The 18,925-nt window shown below is 29.1% G+C and overlaps 1 protein-coding gene across 2 annotated transcripts in view; it reads right to left on the reverse strand.

The window, feature by feature from the left end:
• The window catches only part of MS3_00006722 (uncharacterized protein), a 129,962-nt gene that overhangs the window by 22,680 nt on the left and 88,357 nt on the right, over positions 1-18,925 (reverse strand). For both annotated transcript variants that reach the window (XM_051214944.1, XM_051214945.1), the window contains 2 exons: positions 2,654-2,838; positions 653-1,188 (listed from right to left, as the gene is read on the reverse strand). In XM_051214944.1, coding sequence (XP_051068130.1) covers positions 653-1,188; positions 2,654-2,838 — 721 coding nt within the window. The remainder of the gene's footprint in view (positions 1-652; positions 1,189-2,653; positions 2,839-18,925) is intronic.

Raw genomic sequence — 18,925 nt, forward strand, 5'->3', positions numbered from 1 at the left:
GGTCATTTATATTGAGTGGATTAAGCTTCATATGAATGTAGGTAATACTTATATTTTTGGTGACCATACTGACATACAAAGTAGTTAACCTAGCTGAATGAAATACATTGGTCAACAGAAGATCATATTATTAGATGTGCCAAATAGTTTAATTATGTTAGATAATTTTTTTCAAGTACAAGACGAATGTAAATAACATTTTACTTCATTGCATTTTTCTTTGATATTGTATCGTTTAGGGTCATGAGCAATCAAAATCTATTCTACGAATAATTATATCAAAATATTTATATACCAAGCCAAAAAATGTTTTGAATATTATTAGTTCATATAAAACTGTGGTGAGACTATAATTTATGGATGACCTTTGAGAGACGGTAAAATGGCCTTGAGAATACTCACTTACTAGTGCTAATTGAGAGTTATAAACCTGTGCAAAGAATAAGGATCATAGTTTACAGTTGATGGTTAGGATTAGGAATTAGATTTAAAGTTTTCATCAAGAACTGACATCATCTAAAATCTCAAAACGCTCTTTAACCAAATGGATGAATGAATTTCACATCAAAATCCAAGAACTGTTATCTTATATTTGGTTGATTCATTCGTAAATTATAGTCTCGCCATTACAGTAATATTTATTTTAACTCACTTTATTATTGCTATCACAAGCGGAAAGTGAATCATGTACAAGACTAGCTGATGTAACTGTCATTATGTCGGAATTTGTTTGAGTACTTTGAGTTGAAACTCTATGTGTCATAATGTCTTTGACATTGTTGTTCATGTGATTTTTTGTAATGGAGGAATTATCGATAAAAGTTGGTGTTGTTGTAACGCTGTTAACAGTACTTGTAGTAGCTAATGGTTGTGAAGAGATTTCTTTTGGTAAATGATTATCATGTTCCATTAATAAATATCTATCAATCAAATTTTCATAAATAACTGATTTATTTGATTTACTGAGATTGGATGGAGAGATTTCATGAACTGCTGCACCATCTGGTGGACATCTTGGTGACATGCATATATGTGGTCGAGAATTTTGTAAGAAATGAGATTTGTTGTAATTCTGTTCACCTGTTGATGCATTCATAAGATCCAATTGTTGCTTGATTCTACACTCTTTAGATTCTTCACGTAACTGTATTTTGATTGGTTGAGAAGTTATTAGTGTATCCTGTTTCACTGAAATTTATAAAGAGATAAGTTGTGGAAAATTAGCAGTCCTACTAATCATTTCATTTTTAATCTGTCTGAGTTTATTTATCGTTATACATAATGTTTTTAAATGTTTCCATTTATCATTTAAGTATACAGTTGAGTGAAAAATATTAGTTATTAAGTTATAGCCGCTGTAGGACCCGAGACAAAAATGCATTAGCCAAATTGCCGACATCATATAACCACCCAGATATAAATTTGGCAAAATGAAAATCATAGAAATTGAAATATTAGTGGCACCTATGATAATAAGGACGACTAAATATAGAGAAAATAGTTGATAAAGAAGAAAAGTATGGGAGAATATTACAATTCATGACCATGAAAAGATGAAAAATGAATAAATTTTGACCGTGCAGTTCGATTTTAAGTCATATCATACAAATTTTTAACATCTAATTGAGTTTATAGCTTCAGCTTAACCAAGTAATCTGTATCTACTAACATGGCTCAGATAAACAGTTAGTAGAATCATGGATTGGTGATACAAAATGGTTTTGGTAACCCTAGGATTTATCCAACCTTCTCTTATCCCAATCATCATTGGGCGTTGAAATAGATGATTGTGGAGCCTATGTAGTGAGATTCCTGGGAACCTTAGTGAAGATTCACGGTCATAATGATCGATTTGTTATCTTAAACCAGTATCCTATTTACTTACATATTAAGTTACAAATATCTTCGTAAAACCGATTATATTAGTAGCTTAGTAAAAAGAAAACTAAAAAATACATGTAACTTATCAAGTATAGCTTCATGTACCAAAATTTGAGGGCTGGAAACATTATTCGGCTTCATGTAGTGACAAAAATGAAGAGGGGAACTGAACCTGGATCCTAATATTCACTTAATCATTAATCTACATGATCATTATCTGATCGTATTTTACGATTTTTCAGTTATGTCTGTTGTTTTGATAAATGAACTAGAAAAATATATTGGCTAAATGTAGTAATTCTAATTTATAGGTTACATATTTTATCTTACGGCTAAGTTTTTATGTCAACTTGAATCGTATCATTGAATTTAAATATTTTAATTGTATGTATTTTATGATTAACATCTATTTCTGCTCTATAGTTGCTATTTAGAGTAAATTGGCTACTAAAATTTATTTTTAAAGACTTTTATTGCATAAAATGACATTATACCTTATACTTCTCTTTCTGGAGATAAACCTATTTTGGTGACTGAAACTCGTTTAAGTTAGTGAAGTGACAGTATGGCGTCATTCCTTTCAAAAGTGAAATTACACTGAATACAGATTTGTTGGTTACAAAAATTTATTACGCTCTCATATTTCTGAAGTATGCTTTCAACTTATCTAACGAAATCCATATCAATATTATAAAATGAATACTTGAATAATTACTAATCAATTAAGGGTAAATTCTATTTTTCAAGTATTTTATTATTTCCACTAACTTACTTGTGCATTTTTTATCTTGTAAAGATGAAGAATTATAATTTGTCAAATTAGTATTGGTTTTATTATTATGACTGATAATTGGTTCCTTTTCAAGTAAAGTTGATGTGGATATTATCTTAGTATCAATATTATTGGGTATTTTTTGCTTGTCAGAAGGATAATTTGATAAAGAATCAGCTTTTATCCTATGTGAAATGAGTAGAAACAAAACAATAAATAAATATAGGCATAGAAACAAAAAATCTATGAATAAACTTAGCTTAAAATAGTAATTTTTCTGAATAACTGACTACTGTTGAAAATATTTGTTTTCTGGAGACTATATAATCCAATTTCCTTCCACTGCTATACATGTCTTCGATGTGGTATCTGAAGTATATATATATATAAGTTGAGTATTCCAATTTTAAGAGATTCATTTATATAGTTTTAAAGCACATCAATCTTTCGATTTGACCAATTTAGCAACCAAAAGGAACAGGTTGATATCGATTCCCCCACCCCAAAAAATCATCATTTGTGTTTACTTTTTGTATTTTTTTCACATACTGAATTGAGTTTTTAGTTTTGTACAAGCATTAACTGATAGTTGATTAAAAAACTCGATACACTGAGATAATAATCAAAAACTTCAACATTACCACAGAAAATTATCATTTATTTTGATAGAATCCTTTGTAGAATTTTCTAGACAAAACGTTTAATGACAATTAAGTATAAAATGATGTTATTTTAGCGTATTCAATGACAAGACTAACTTAGATGTCATAAACAATAAAACTATGCTAATGATAAATAGTTTGTGTTATCACAGTATTTTAAAGCTTCTTGTATTTGCTTAAAGACTTGGACATTATAGGTTTAATATCTGTACAGATTGTGTCTGTAAACGTTTTGAGAGTGACATGCTACAATTAAATGATCAGTCAGTCCTCCATGATTTTTAGTGATTCTCTAGCTAGGGTTTATCTGTGACCTATCTGTAAAAAATGCTCTTTTTGAACTGATTTCTTTTTCGAAATCGATGTTAAAAGTAACGGAATGAATATTGCTGAACTTATGTTCGTATTTCTCTTCATAATTGTTACTGCTCTTAAGAACAGTAATTCTTTCTTGACGATCCAAACTTGATTTAATTCCTATTTCATTTGAAGTGATCAAAGACTGAGAATGCAGAACTCGATATAATATTCATTTCGAATTATACATAAGATGTTCCATGTTCATCTTTTTGATTAATTTCGAAGTTTGTAAAAATTAAGAGTCAAGGTTTTGTTACCAAATGTCAATAATTATCCAGGTTAAGTAAACAACTTGATAACTATTGTACATAAATAATGAATAAATAGACAATATGAATTTAATTATTATTTGGCCATTATATACTGTGTCTATTTATTTTTTGTTACAACCATTACACCAAAAAATGGATTAAATCTAATAGATTAGATGGGATAATATTAGTCTATATGCTTATCAACCTACCCCAACCTGTCCATATTTCAAAAATGAGAAAATGTTGAAATTTCAAACATGAGCTTATTTTCTATCGATCATAGTTTAGACATTTAATTTAACAGAAGAACAAGTAACAATCTAACAATTGAGATTACCAAAACAGGCAGAGAGATACTTAAACAAGACTAGATTTGAATGATCGATCTTTATTACTTTTCTACCTCATATTATTATTATTGAGCTTGCGTTAGATGGAGAAAGATGTTAATTGTTATTTTTTTATATAAATGAAGTATGAAACAAGATAGAAACTGAACAATGAATGTTGTAATTTGAGTAGAAATTCAAGATTCAATTTATTTAGTTTACCAGACAGGGATATATATATATATGTATAATTGAACGGATTTTTTCTTAAGCATGTCTATATGCTTTAAAACTATCTTTCTTCCCAATCAGTCAGTCTTGAATCGGTCACATAGTAAAATCATCTCAAAGCATAAAATTTTTAGAGAATATTTGATATTGGATAATATATGCATATATATATACATTAAATAGAACTGTAATTTATCTACTGATTAATATGACAACTAAGAATAAATTAACCCTGAAGTTCCTTTTTTTCCTATATTTTCTTAAATAATAAATTAGTAACATTAAATAAATAACCCCCTTTCATATTTTATAACTATGCTTTTATATAAAATTCATTGATGGGAGATAAGAATTTATATACTTTAGATGAGTAATACCTACCTAAAATTTAATTATAGAGAAATATATTCTAATTAGATATGGGTATAATTCATATCTAAACTAATGAATATTATAATGACGTTCTATATTCTTTCGTATAAAATGATGCAGGAAGGTATATATATATATATATTTATAAATAATTTATTGGTGATAAAAATAAGAATAATTTAATACAGTAATGATCGTCTTACAGTTTTAGTTAAGTATTATACATAAAATAAATATTCAATTCAATAAAACAATAAACGTTATTTATTTGAAATTGGTCATTTTATATATTGGATGAAATCACTTCAAAGACTAAATGGTTAAGCTTAATCTGAGACGTGCGGCTGCTGGGCGGACATCGGATGTAGATGGCTCAGCAGGCCAATGGAGCACGGGTGTTAGACGTCTCAGGTGCCAGGTGGATATCGGGTGTTAGTGCCCTGGCAGGTCGACGGAGCTATGGAAGTCAGCGCGCCGGAGAACCAACATTTTGACTGAGAGCGTGGCACAGACTGCAGAGAAGTGGTACGGTGATCAGAACCACCGCAGGAACGAATGCTTTAAATGGGGGACGAGTGTGATGTGGGTTATTTATATCCACACAAGTAGTATATAACGGTGGTCAGGTATAGAATGTATTTCAGTAAAACGTCGATGAGGGAAGAACGGGAACGGAAAGGAATTAGTATGAAAACGCATGAACAATGAAATCTGAGACAATAGATTGATGTTTGCAATAGAAACAGTCAAGTTTGATATGATGGATTAATATTTTGCAAATTAACAATTTACTATATGGTTCTCAGATTTGATTGAGATGCTCTGTAATTTCGTGTCAAATACATTCGATTGTCCCCACCAGTGTTCTATTCTACTGACTAAATAACATTTAAAAGAAAAGTTTACATAGTAATTCAACACTATTACCTATTATGAAGTTCAAATAAAACGAGAATAAACATGGATGGAGAATAATATGAATTCAATATATTTCATGGTTTCTTATCAATTGCTTACAATCAACTATGTATTAAAATTTTATATTGAAGTTATATTATTTGAATCCATGTTCGTTCTCGTTTTATTTAGATTCATAAAAGAAACTAATTGCATGAAATATTACGAAGCTATTTTTAAATAAAATATTTTAGGATTAAATATTATCTATTGTTAAAGAAAGACTGTTTGTTAGTTCAAAATCTTTGGTTTTAGTGCAAATCTATCTATGATATTGTATATAAAGTTATGTGAATATCATTGTTCTGTTAGTTTGATTTACATAATCACTATCAGTTAGGTTTGATAGTGTTTTAAGCTCTACTGATTAATGTTACAGTTTCTATCACAAGAGATAAAGAATTGATGAGTGTTACAAAGTTTCATTAATAACATTTCATTGGATAGACTAAAAAGATAAGGAACTTTAGTTTTGACACAATAAGCTTGTATCATACGCCAAGTTGATATAAGTTATTTTCTTGTTTATTTGAACGTTAATCGTTACTGCACTTGAACTGTTAGTGAATATGCCATATAAGTGAAAACATAATGTATGAATTGTTTTGTAAAATCAATAAGGTTTATAAGATTGTTAGCTTTCGTGTACGCTGTTGAAGTATCAGAGACATTATGGAAGAGTTAATAAGAATCTTTATGTGTCCAACAAATTTAATAATACATTAACTTTTTAAAAAAAAGTCAAGTTCAAGCTTCCGATTTTATCTTATTGAGATAGGATTCAAAGATAACAACAAAGGATTAAAAGATTAGCATCCATTCAAAACTTAATTTACAGGACACAAAGTACATTATTTCACTACAGAGATTTTTATGATTTATTTAATTTCCAGTTGAAAGATGGTTGATAGGTATTACGAATTAATAGAGGTTAAACAAATAGACCGTTGAATAATGTCTTAGCGATTTATAGATTAAGGTCTTAAGTTCCATTTCTGATGACGAACATGAATACCTCTCCGTTGTGGAATCCAATACTAGAACGAAACAGTTGTATAGTGCTTACTGATTTCCAATCGCTATTTAACTAAGATCAATTCATGGTGTTAACTAAAAATCACTTCATATAAGTGCCATTTTAGAGTGTGTAGCAAAATGTCGAGTGCTCCGGTAATACATTGTTGTGAATACATCTGTCTGAGTGAAAACGTTCTATAGGAATCATTCGTAGCATACTGTTTCAAATAATTCATGAATATAAATAAGTGACTATCTAATCAGCTTACATGTATGCATCTTATGAATTAACAGTATCATTAAATCCCATAAAGTTAACGAATTTCAAGCAAATATTGAAATAATTTACTACTCTGATAGCATGAAGTTGAAATATATGGATAATCTTTAAAATCACAAATATCTGAATACAAAAAATATCCTAAATAAATTAATTGACATATGGAAATAATTAAATTTTTTTAGACATATGTTCCCCAATGAACTAACAGGATTTTCTAACAGCTGTCAAGACATTATAATCATCTGAACTATTGTTCTATAAAGAGTAAATACTTTCATATTCATAAACAAACATTGAAGGCAATGGTGGGCGGTGGCGCAATTTCGTGGATTGGTTAAAGTTAGACATTAACACCGTTGGATGCCGGCTCAGTGGTCTGGAGAAACCGATAGGTCCTGGGTCCGAATCCCGCGGGCGTGATAGTGAATGCGCACTGCTGAGGAGTCCCATACTAGAACGAAACCGCTGTCCAGTGCTTCGAAGTTTCCGATGGTTGTCTAGCTTCAATTGACTCATGAATCCAACTATTAAATTATTTTATCCAATAACGTATCAATTAATAAAACTCAAAATATTATTTTATTTTTCAACTAACCATTTAAAAAGACTAATAAATTCACTTTAAGAAACAACTAATTAACTTGTATGATCAACCAAAATTCTAAATTTCGGATCAATTTGGTTAGGTCTCCAAAATATACCAATGATATACTTCTCTATATAGATATTTCTTTAAACAGCAAAATGAATTATGAATGAATCGAAAAAAAGAGGATGAACATATTGACAGTAACTCGGTTTCAATATATGAATTAATATATTTGCTAAGATGTTATATAAAGAGATTGAATTCGTTTGAAGATAATCCCCTTTCATAAACTGGGATCACCTGAAAATTGAATGAAAGTAATTCTTTTTATGATGGTTGAGGATCGTACCATCTTACAAACAAACTGAAATTGAAAAAAAATACTGATTAGTACACTTTTGTTAAATAGTTCATAGGTATCGTGTTCATTGTGAGATCTGAAAATCCTGAGTTGAATTCTGATAATTATTAACTCCAAAGTAATGAGAAACAAATCCCTAATATTCATGGATTTTTTTAAAGCTTCTCTAACTAGTGTCGGTTTTCTGTATTATCATTATTTAAAACTAAATAATTCACAATTTATTGATCAACTAATTGTAAATACAATTCAGTCCTACAAGAAGTCGTTCGCGACCTGGATAGCTCAGTAAAAAATTGAACAATGCTAAATATTGATTTCCTCTGAAGAAAGGTAATGAGACAATTAATAAAGCTTTTTCTTTAGCTATTCTATTTTCTAAATAAATATTAAGAAAAAGGAAGGTAATGTGCATTTATAAAGAATAAAATCAAATGATAGACTGATGATTGATGAGAGGAGAGGATAAAAATTTAAGCATTTATATGGAGTTTAGACCTGTTAACTTTATGATGCATACGTACATATAAATTTACATATGCATCAGTATTCTATACAATTATAATTATTGTAATGAATATTTATCTAAAGGAAAGTAAGAAGGGTACACCTTAGGTACTAAGCTATAATTAAGCTGGATATATATATATATATATATGAGTTAGTTACATGTGAATAATGTTTGTTGGTCTGTTTTACAAAACCTCGTCATCTATCCATCAATTATTTTGGATAATGACACACATATTAATGTATTGTCATAAGATAGAATCTTATATATACATCAGTCTATTTACCAATATTATTCACTAATTCTTTTTATGTTAATAAATGACTAGAACACTAAGATTTCAGTTGTTATTTTATACTTCTTATCTGTAGTCTCTAACTTTAAGACTAAGTATAATCTTGTTGTTAACTATATTGTGAATATGTGAGTATCAGACGTCTTGGTTTATCTCGTATTACATAGATGTATATTTATATATCTGTCAAGATATGTAACGTCACAAATGTCAAAATTATTCGAGAATAATACTTAAGATATATATATATATCTTATATATATATATATATATATATATATATATATATATATATATATATATATATAACAAATGGACTAGGTAACTGTACGAACACAAATGGTATTTTCACTTTAAAAGTTTATCTTTTGACTAACATTTTCCTAATTCATAAAACGTAATTGAATTTGTATCTGAACAGCATAAACTTTAGCTATGTAAAAACTAGATCTTGTGTTTATTTGTTGCATGTAACTGATATACAATTTAAGCTTTCAATGAAGTATTAGTTGGTAGTTCAAATGTAACTATCAAACACTTATGATATTAAAACTAAGAAATCATGTTATACAAGTGTAATAAATAAAATGCGGAGTATAAAATAATGTGATGATTTTGAAATAATCATGTTTTGGAACTGAGTCCTAGTAATTCAATATAATTCTTCAGAATAATTGCTGATTTCTTGTTATATTACAGTCAATACCTAGTTTCAAAGTATTTGGTTACATAATACATTTGTACTATAAGGTTACTAATATAATAACTTGATATTAAATATGATATTCTCTTTTCTTTTGAATAATGAGGTTAAATGTATTTGTTATTGAATAGGTGATTGATATCGCTATGATTTTCATTGGCACATATGTACTTATTGTACAATTTGTTATATTTGTATCTTACGAAATTCTGCCTACCATATTTTCAAAACTGTTATAATTCTTTTCAATATTTTCTTTCATTTATTTCAAATCGGCTTTAACGTACAATGAGATAATAATTGTTCATGAAATGTCTACTTCAACTAAAAATCTTCCATATCATTTTGTGATAATATTGTATGTATTCCATCGATACCACTGATCTTAGAGAAAACTATTATTGAAGCATACAGTCGTTGTATATACCTTGTATATTAGATATATGGTTTTGGGACATCATAAATGTGAATCGAGTTAAATCATAAAGAGTTGAAGTATATTGCGGGGAGGGGAACAAGTAATTTGTTGACTGATATAAAGATACACAGCATGTAATATGGATCAGTATTTTGAATTTTTTTATTTATTTTGAACTTCTGAAAGGTAATGGTTGAAATTACTACTCTACAATCCTTAACTTATAACTATCCCTCAAATGACTTGATAAACATCTTAAATCATAGTTTCCTACCAAATTCAACTAAATCAGTGGTTCTTTTAGAATACTTTCGAAGTATGTTTATGTTATGACCTTGGATGTCTGACTTTTCGATCACACGACTTATCTACCAATCCGGATACGACTTATACGAATCTTCACACTAGGCCAACCAATGACGTTTAACCGGTGTGGGCAGTTTAGTGTCCTTATTGGTCCTATGTCCTACGAGCCCTTCCACTTGAGTCCAGAACAAGATACCAGCTTCCGAATCAGAGCAGATCAGACCAGAATCAGAGCAGATCGTTTATTTCAGGCATACTTCGTTTATATATCAATCACACAGACCTCAACGTACCATAAAATAGGAAATAATATTTGTACACAAATAAGCCCAAAAAGTGGCTGTGGATGTGGGAGGCAGTAGTTAATAAGCTGAACATAACTTAAGAACCGTAAATCGTACAATAATAAGTTATAGGTCAAAATAAAGCTTATAATAAGAGGAATATAAATATATGTAATGTACTTGTTGAATAATTATACAATAAGAATATTTATAGAATATTAGTCCATTAATAGTCCTCGGGAGTTACCTGTAATTTAATCTCCACTCGGACATAACAGTTTACTTATCCATTTTCAATGAATATATTTGCAAACTAAACTAACAGATCAATTAACGTCAAAGCAGAAATGATCTTGTTTTTCATAAGTTTCTTTTAAAGCTGAGTAAAAATGTTATAGAACGGGTAGAAGATATCGATTTAACGAAAGTCAGTGGAATTAATTCATGAAATTATCTTTGTTAATGTTACTTTAGAATTATTTAAAATAGTTTTCGTCAAGACGATAGTTATCATGACCTATCAGTGAATTCTTAAATAATAAAGAAATCTGAAATCTCTATCAAACTAATTGCGATTAGTCACAAAAATTGGATCCAAATATTTTTATTTTAAAATGTTTATATTAGAAAACATCATTAAATTCACTTTGTCTACACTAAACCATAACTACTTTCTCATCAAAGTTTTTGGTTTTATCTAAGTCAGATTGCGGTGTATGCTACTTATCTTGACAGAGATAAGTAATATGTGACATCAATCAAAAGTGGAATGCATGCCAGCAGAAAATTAGGTAGATTCATTTGAAGAAAACAATGTAACTGAAAGAATTATAAAGCATGTAAAGGACAATCGATTGAAGATGTGCAAATTATGTATTTCATGTATGGTTTTTATATTTTATGAAAGCACACTGTAATTTTACATAAATTAATAAATTGGTCTGAGTTCTTCGTTCACTACAAGTTTACTAACAAGGGAAATGCAGTTTTAATATTGTATATATTTGATTTCTCACTTTCAAAATATTAAAAAAAATCAATTAAGTGGAGCTACGTAAATTAATTCATCAGATGAAGATAAACAAATGAAATATAAAGGTCCATTAAACATTTAACAATTGAATATCTTACTTACAAATATTGATGAAAGTTTACTAAAGTGAATCGACTTATTGATGAATGAAAAATGAGATGAAATACCAAGGGGTTGGTATCTTAGTTTAACCATGCTGTCAATGTTATGACAGATGACTTGAAAGGAATCATAGAAAGTATAGTTACAGGATCATATAAAACCATCAACACTCTTCGAAATCCACTAACTCGAGTACACGGAAAATGATTTCTTTTATATCTAGATATTCTGAAAATCAGGTTGTATCGACTAAGGTGTATTTTATATTGTAGAGTTTTTTGTGAAGGCTTCGACTTGTGCTAAAGAGCGTCTAAGTTTCAGAAAATGACTAATAATCTCGTACGATCTTGTAAAAAATCAACAATAGCAGTACATTGTTTATTCAACAATCGTTAAATCGATATTAAGGTCAACAAAATAATTTGAAAAATTTCACCATCTAACATGAGCTAGTTGTTGCAAATGGTCACATGTTACCTGTACACATCTTACCCGATCAACATTTATATTTATAATCACATATTACATATACCACTTTTTTACACTTATTCCCATACAAACGAATAAACATAAAAATATCTTACACGGAATCACCTCTGACCTGCATTAAATGACATTAAAATGATCAGATTTATTTGTATGAAACATATGATTTTCGTGCATCAATTAAACTCATACTAATTTTATATAATTATTTGCTATTTTAAGTGACTTATGGTAAGTTGCAGAATGTTTTCTGTTCATTGGGATACCAAAAATACATATCAAAATAAATTTGCTAATAAATTGTGATTTTAATACATTTAGCTTATGACAAGCAGTAAAATTCAGAGTGTTTCGTTCTATCTACGAATCATCACCCTTATCCAGTGCTGATATTTACAAATTCTTCTAAACACAACTATATTTTCAGAAGGGGTTTTGTGAAGATTTTTAGAAATTTCAATAGTTGAAATCATGAGTCAATTGAAGCCAGACCACCATGGAAAACGTTGAAGTACTGGACATCCGTTTCGACCTGATATGGAGCTCCTCAGCAGTGCGCATCTATGATCCCGCTTCCAGCGAGATTTGAACCCAGGACCTATAAGTCTCGCGAGGGATCGTGGATGAGTATTGCTGAGTCCCAATACTAGGACGAAACGGCCATCCAGTGCTTCCGGGTTCTCCATGGTGGTCTAGCTTCAATTGGTTGATGATTTCAACTATTGACATTTATATTTGTCGAACAAGTCTGTAGCCAACAAGATTTAACAGCTTGATGGATAACGTATAGGTGTTTGAAGTGATAAGTACTGGATTTGAATATTAGTATAAGCATCAATACCTAGATTTAAGTCAATCTACATATCGAGAAATCAGTTTCGTTCGCTAATACCAACAATATGAAAGTATAAACCATTAAAAATTTATGTTTTATTCGATGAAACTTGTATTCAACAAAGAAACTTTTAATGCATGAGTAATTCATTGTATCTTGTTAAAATTCATGTAATATTCTTTTATTAAGTGGTTTGACTAGAAACAATTACCTAAAATTTCATATAAAAATTGTATTTTAAACGTGATAAGAATCAAAGATATAAAGTAAACAAGTTTTCTATAACAACAAACATCTAATTCACAACAGTGTAAAAAAAAGTGTTTTTAGTCACTGATTAACTTAAGTTGTAATTGATCAATCAATGTAGAAATATCTTAGATACTGTAGTAATTAGTTATTAAATGATAACTAAAGGTCAAAATTAGCATCTCATAATCAGACTGAGTAGGACAATGTAGTAACAAAAACAAAACAAAATAAATGATTTTGATTAATTTTCATATTGAAACTCAACTTTGTTTCTATGATACAATAAATGTCAATGGAAATACATTTCATATGCGAACTTATTGTTCTTTCACAGATATAAACATGAATTATAACAGACTAGTTGTATCTACTTTCCTTTTTCTTTTTTTAAAAAAACATTATCACTCAGATACTTGTTAGTAAATCACGTGAAATCTTTGACATTTTAATACATTTATCCTACCTACAGTTGATTATTACAATAACAATATCTTCATTTGTGTACACTGACATTTAAGTTTGTACTGTAGGATTTAAATATATATATATATATATAGTTCAATTGAAATAGCCTTCAGTTATGTCTCTTGTTCATGGATTCACAGTCCTGTACAATAGTTTTTTTTAATGAAATACTAAATAAAAGCTTTAGTTTATTGTTATGAGAGAATGAATTGACAAAAGAATCTATGACTAACTACCATTGGAATTACTAACAATCGTCAGTTATAACTTGATATTTTATTTACAACATATTGAAGGATATATAGTTAACTAATTTTGAAAATTTTATAAACCTTTTATTGGCTTATTCAGAATCAACATATTAGATCACATTCACCAATTGGGCAGAATTTTATTGATTCGAAAATTTGATTCATGTTGATCATATGATGTAAATATATAATCGAATGGGTTGGCTGATTCTAATAAAAAATCAGTCAATCTAAATCATTTATTACTTAATTAAGTGTTCATAAAGGGTTGTTTTCTGTTTTCTACAACTTAAGAATTTCTTATAGTTACTGAACAGATATCATCCATTCAGTATTCTAATGGATCAATGAGACGAAAGGTAGTAAGATGTATAACAAATTATATTTATTGTTCACTCGAGTTCTTTCTTATAATTGTTGCCTTATAATCATACTGAATAAAATAAGTATGTTTTTAAAATATATACAAAGAAAACAGGTTATTCGTCTGAAAAGGTGACAATTTTACTTAGAATACAATATATTTAATCGATAATTCTCAGTAAAAAGTCAAACAACATTTTAAAATTGATAAGATGGAAAGAAAACTTTCCGATATAACAATCAGCGACGACCAGATATAACAAATAGCATTCAAACGACAAGTTATAAGAAAAACTGTACTATAAAATAATGAATTTTAATCGAAAACAAAACACAAAACTAATCTCTATGCTATAAATGTAATTTTAGAGAGGAAGAACTTGATTCATATCAATAAAATGAAAAATAAAGTCCTAAACTGATAACATTTACATTAAGCACAAAAAATGAAAGGATAATGATCATTAGTTAAATAAGCAGTAATTTCAACTAACTACACCTATTTTTTTCATACTTTTTCTTTTGACATTTAGACAGTTAGACAAAGTCAAGACAATAGATTTTGACATGACAGCAAGTTAGTTATGTCTAGTTGTGGAATATATTTTTACATTTTATAGGCATACTTATATTTTAATACTTTGAAGAATGTATGTCAAACTCTTACCCTACTTGTAAAAATATGGTAATGGTGTTGTGGTTTGTGCTACTGATGTCGATAGGTATAAGTAGTATGTATCATTAATCGAAAGTGAAATACCTGGTGGCAGAAGGTTAAGAAGATCGAAGAAAAGAGAATGATTGCCGTGGAAATGAAGGAACAATGAAGTCTGAGACAATTGATTGACATTTTGTAAATGAAATATCTATTATATGATTCGCAGTTTCTGCTAAGATGATCTGTGATTTTGTGTTGAAATACATTCAATTGTCCCCAGTTATGCTCTCATTCACTACAGTGTTACGTCTATTTGACACACTTCATTGTAAAATATAAATATTTAGTAGAATTTAACATTGATAGTTGAATAAGTAAGAAACTGTATCTATTTTCTCAATACTGCTGGTTTTAAAGACTATTCATGAATAAATATCTACGTGGCTTCGAGTATGATTTTATATTAATCCTATAATTTCGCTTAAACATGAATTAGTTTGTCAAAAACAGATAATTATTCGAAGTATACTATGTGTAATAATAATAAATAACATGTTTTATCGCTTAATTATAACTTAGCTAAGGTTTCTATTAGAAAAAATTCATTAAATACAAATATGCCAGGCCCTTTATACGAATAGAGCGGTTAGAAAAAATATCTAGAATTAGAAAGCTGGATACTTTTCAGATATGTTTTGTAAACACAAAAAAAAAAACGATAACCGAAATAATTCTCAGACGTTTTGTTGACAGAAGGATATTCTGTTAGGATCTCAACCTCATAGTCAGAGAAAAATTCATAAAATCATTGTGATACTTTTAATTTGGATATCAGTTCTTATTATTCAGTTTCAATGTTTTAAATCTGATTCAGACAATATTAAATTTGATCATGTTTCGCTAATTTTAAATGTGTTCTGTCAGATATGTAAGTTTATTAACATGGCATAATTTAATAAGAACTACTAGTTATAAAATTTGCTTAATATACAGTAAGTTTTGGAAATGGCTATAGTAGTTTTTCACAATAGTACTTAATTTGTTTATTCTGATTAGCGTTTATTTAACAAAATTGTTTTCTACAGGATGGGGATGCTGACCGCACATCCAAACCTCCTTTACCCGAGCTTCGGTCAGGCGGTAGCCATAGAAGAGCTATAAGCGGAGTTTTTTCACAGTAGTGAATTATATATTTATGTACATTAGGTGAATGAAGATAGTCACATTTCATCCTGATCCATCAGGTGTGATTAGTCTTTTGACAGCATTAAAGCATACTCATATTGTAGATAATATAGGCACAATTACATAACGGTTATGTATAGACGATATTTTATCTGTCAGAGTACAGATGTTCATTTCAACAACCTGGAATATAAGAAAACGTAAGCAGCATTTTCGCACGTATGAAAGCTTAAGAAAAAAAAATCTGTACAATCATATACTTACATTACTTTACCCAACATTTTTTGATTACTTAGTGAATAAACTAATTCACAACCTTAGAAAATTCATTCTTTACGTTAAAACTATGTATCCATAGCAATTTTGTTAGTTTTCTGTAATAAATACTATGATAATTAAACCATTTTCTGATTTATTATTACCGATTAAAAAGAGACTAAACGTCATTCCTATAATCGTTTAAGGCCATCGTTATAATGAAGTTTAGAACTAGTTCTAATATAACTTTGAGTTTTAGACGTAAGAATGCGGATTACCAAAAACTAAGAGAATAGCGTAGATTGTCATATTAGATTCTTGATTGTAAATGACAACTGGCAGGAAATTCTGAATCACAATTTCAGACTTGTTGAGACATATCAACAGGACGTATCTGTAGTCTTGAAATAGCTGGTTTTCCTTGAGAAATATAAGCCTACGTAAACTTATGTCAGTCAGAGATGTTAATACTAAGGTGTTCGGGAACGTCTATTTTTTTTTTAAACTGATATGAGAGTATTGAAAAAAACACGTTTGTTAAAACGAGAATAGGAACACTTTTTTCAAATGATAAATCGCTGTTTACCTGTCGACTGTTGTGAAATAAATAATATGGTCACGTTTGTCAATAAATCTTTCATATTATTTCGCCTCACCATTATCATACTATGGTAGTCAGCTCATTTATACTAGCAAACCCTATTAAATGAAAGTGCTTGAAAATTCATTTAAAACTATAGCAACCTACAATGATTCAGTAATTCATTAAAGAAAAAAGCATAAGACAAACATTAGCTAAATAATATTACATCTTGTGATCTCAATATCAAACTACACTTTTCATACTTAGTTTAATTATACAGTAATTGTTTTTAAGTAATATGGTTTGTCTAGTTATTGACTTAGGCACAATAATCAAGTATAATAATAATCGGACCAACTTATCCATTCCAATATTCATATGACTTAACAAAAACTATTATTTGTTTAATTTCATTGTTCTGATGAAAAATGACTAGCAATACATTGCACTAAAGTAAAGTTAGAAGTGGTAAATATTAGAATAAACAGGAATTGTAATAAAAAAACTCCATTAAAAATTATGTCTTAAAAAATTAGCTAATATTTCATGTTTTCATTTGTTGATTCAGTGAAATAAAGATGGTAAGAAATATTCTTTGAGAAAAATCAGGAATTGATTTGTCCAACGAATATCAAAGCAAATGAATCTAGCTAACAGCTTTATGTTTGATAATTGTTATCTATGATAGTATCAGAAGGGGTTTGTGGAGATTTTTAGAAATATTCACAGATTGAAATCATGAGTCAGTTGAAGCTAGACCACCATTGAAAACCTGGAAGCACTGGATGGCCGTTTCGTCCTCGTATGGGACTCCTCAGCAGTACGCGAAGCCAGTAGGTCCTGGGTTCGAGCCCCGCGTGGTGCGGGATCGTGGATGCGCACTGCTGAGGAGTCCCACACGAGGACGAAACGGCCGTTCAGTGCTTCCAGATCTACCATAGTAGTTTGAATGTACAAGTATATTTATTGAACTTGTAATTAAGAATTTAGTGCAACAAGGCATTCTCTGGCTATAGGTATCGCAAACAATTAAAATAATCCTTCGTGTCATTGAATAAAAATAAAGAGAATTTAGTGAAGAAAAATTTCTTTCCGATGAAGTCATTTACTTGAATTGTACATTCGTATTTTTGGTTGTATGGTAAACAAATGTCTATAAAAGGATAGAAAATATTACATCATAAAGTGATTCGAGACTCCAATTATCAACAAACGTTACGTAATAATCAGGGGGTTAAATAAGAATAGAAGAGTGAAAATAATTTACGGGTCAAAATTATAGAAGATAATTGTTCGATTGACAGATATGAAGTAAAATGAGAAAAAGTAATCTGCGCAAGCATAGGAACTGGAACGAAGGGAGGCCAAATCAGAAAGACATATGCACTGCTGAGGCGTTGGAGATCCACAAACTCAGGCCTGAACTCTGCATGCAAAGACGATACGTTCAACCTCTCATCATTTCTTCGTTCTCATTCCCTTTTGTAATATGCTTTTTCAATGTGTTTTGTGAGTTTAAACCGTAATTAGTTATTATTATCCTTTATCAATTTTTTATGATTGTTATTCAGTTATTATTATGATATTTATTTTTCGTTTTTCTTTATATCTAACAAGCGGACAATTAACTTTCATAATTTTGACTTGTAAATTATTTTCATCCTTTTATTCTTCTCTAACCATCTGATTATTACATAAACTCATTTGATAATTGAAGTTTCGAATCTCTTTATGATGTAATATTTTCTATTATTCTATAAACATATATTAACCACACAATTATGAATACGAATGTACAACTTTAGTAAATGACTTAGTCGGAAAGAAAATTTTCTTAGCTGAATTCTTATAATTGGAAATATGTGACAA

The sequence above is a fragment of the Schistosoma haematobium genome, chromosome 2 (genome assembly GCF_000699445.3).
Source record: "Schistosoma haematobium chromosome 2, whole genome shotgun sequence".
NCBI classification, from domain to species: Eukaryota; Metazoa; Platyhelminthes; class Trematoda; order Strigeidida; family Schistosomatidae; genus Schistosoma; species Schistosoma haematobium.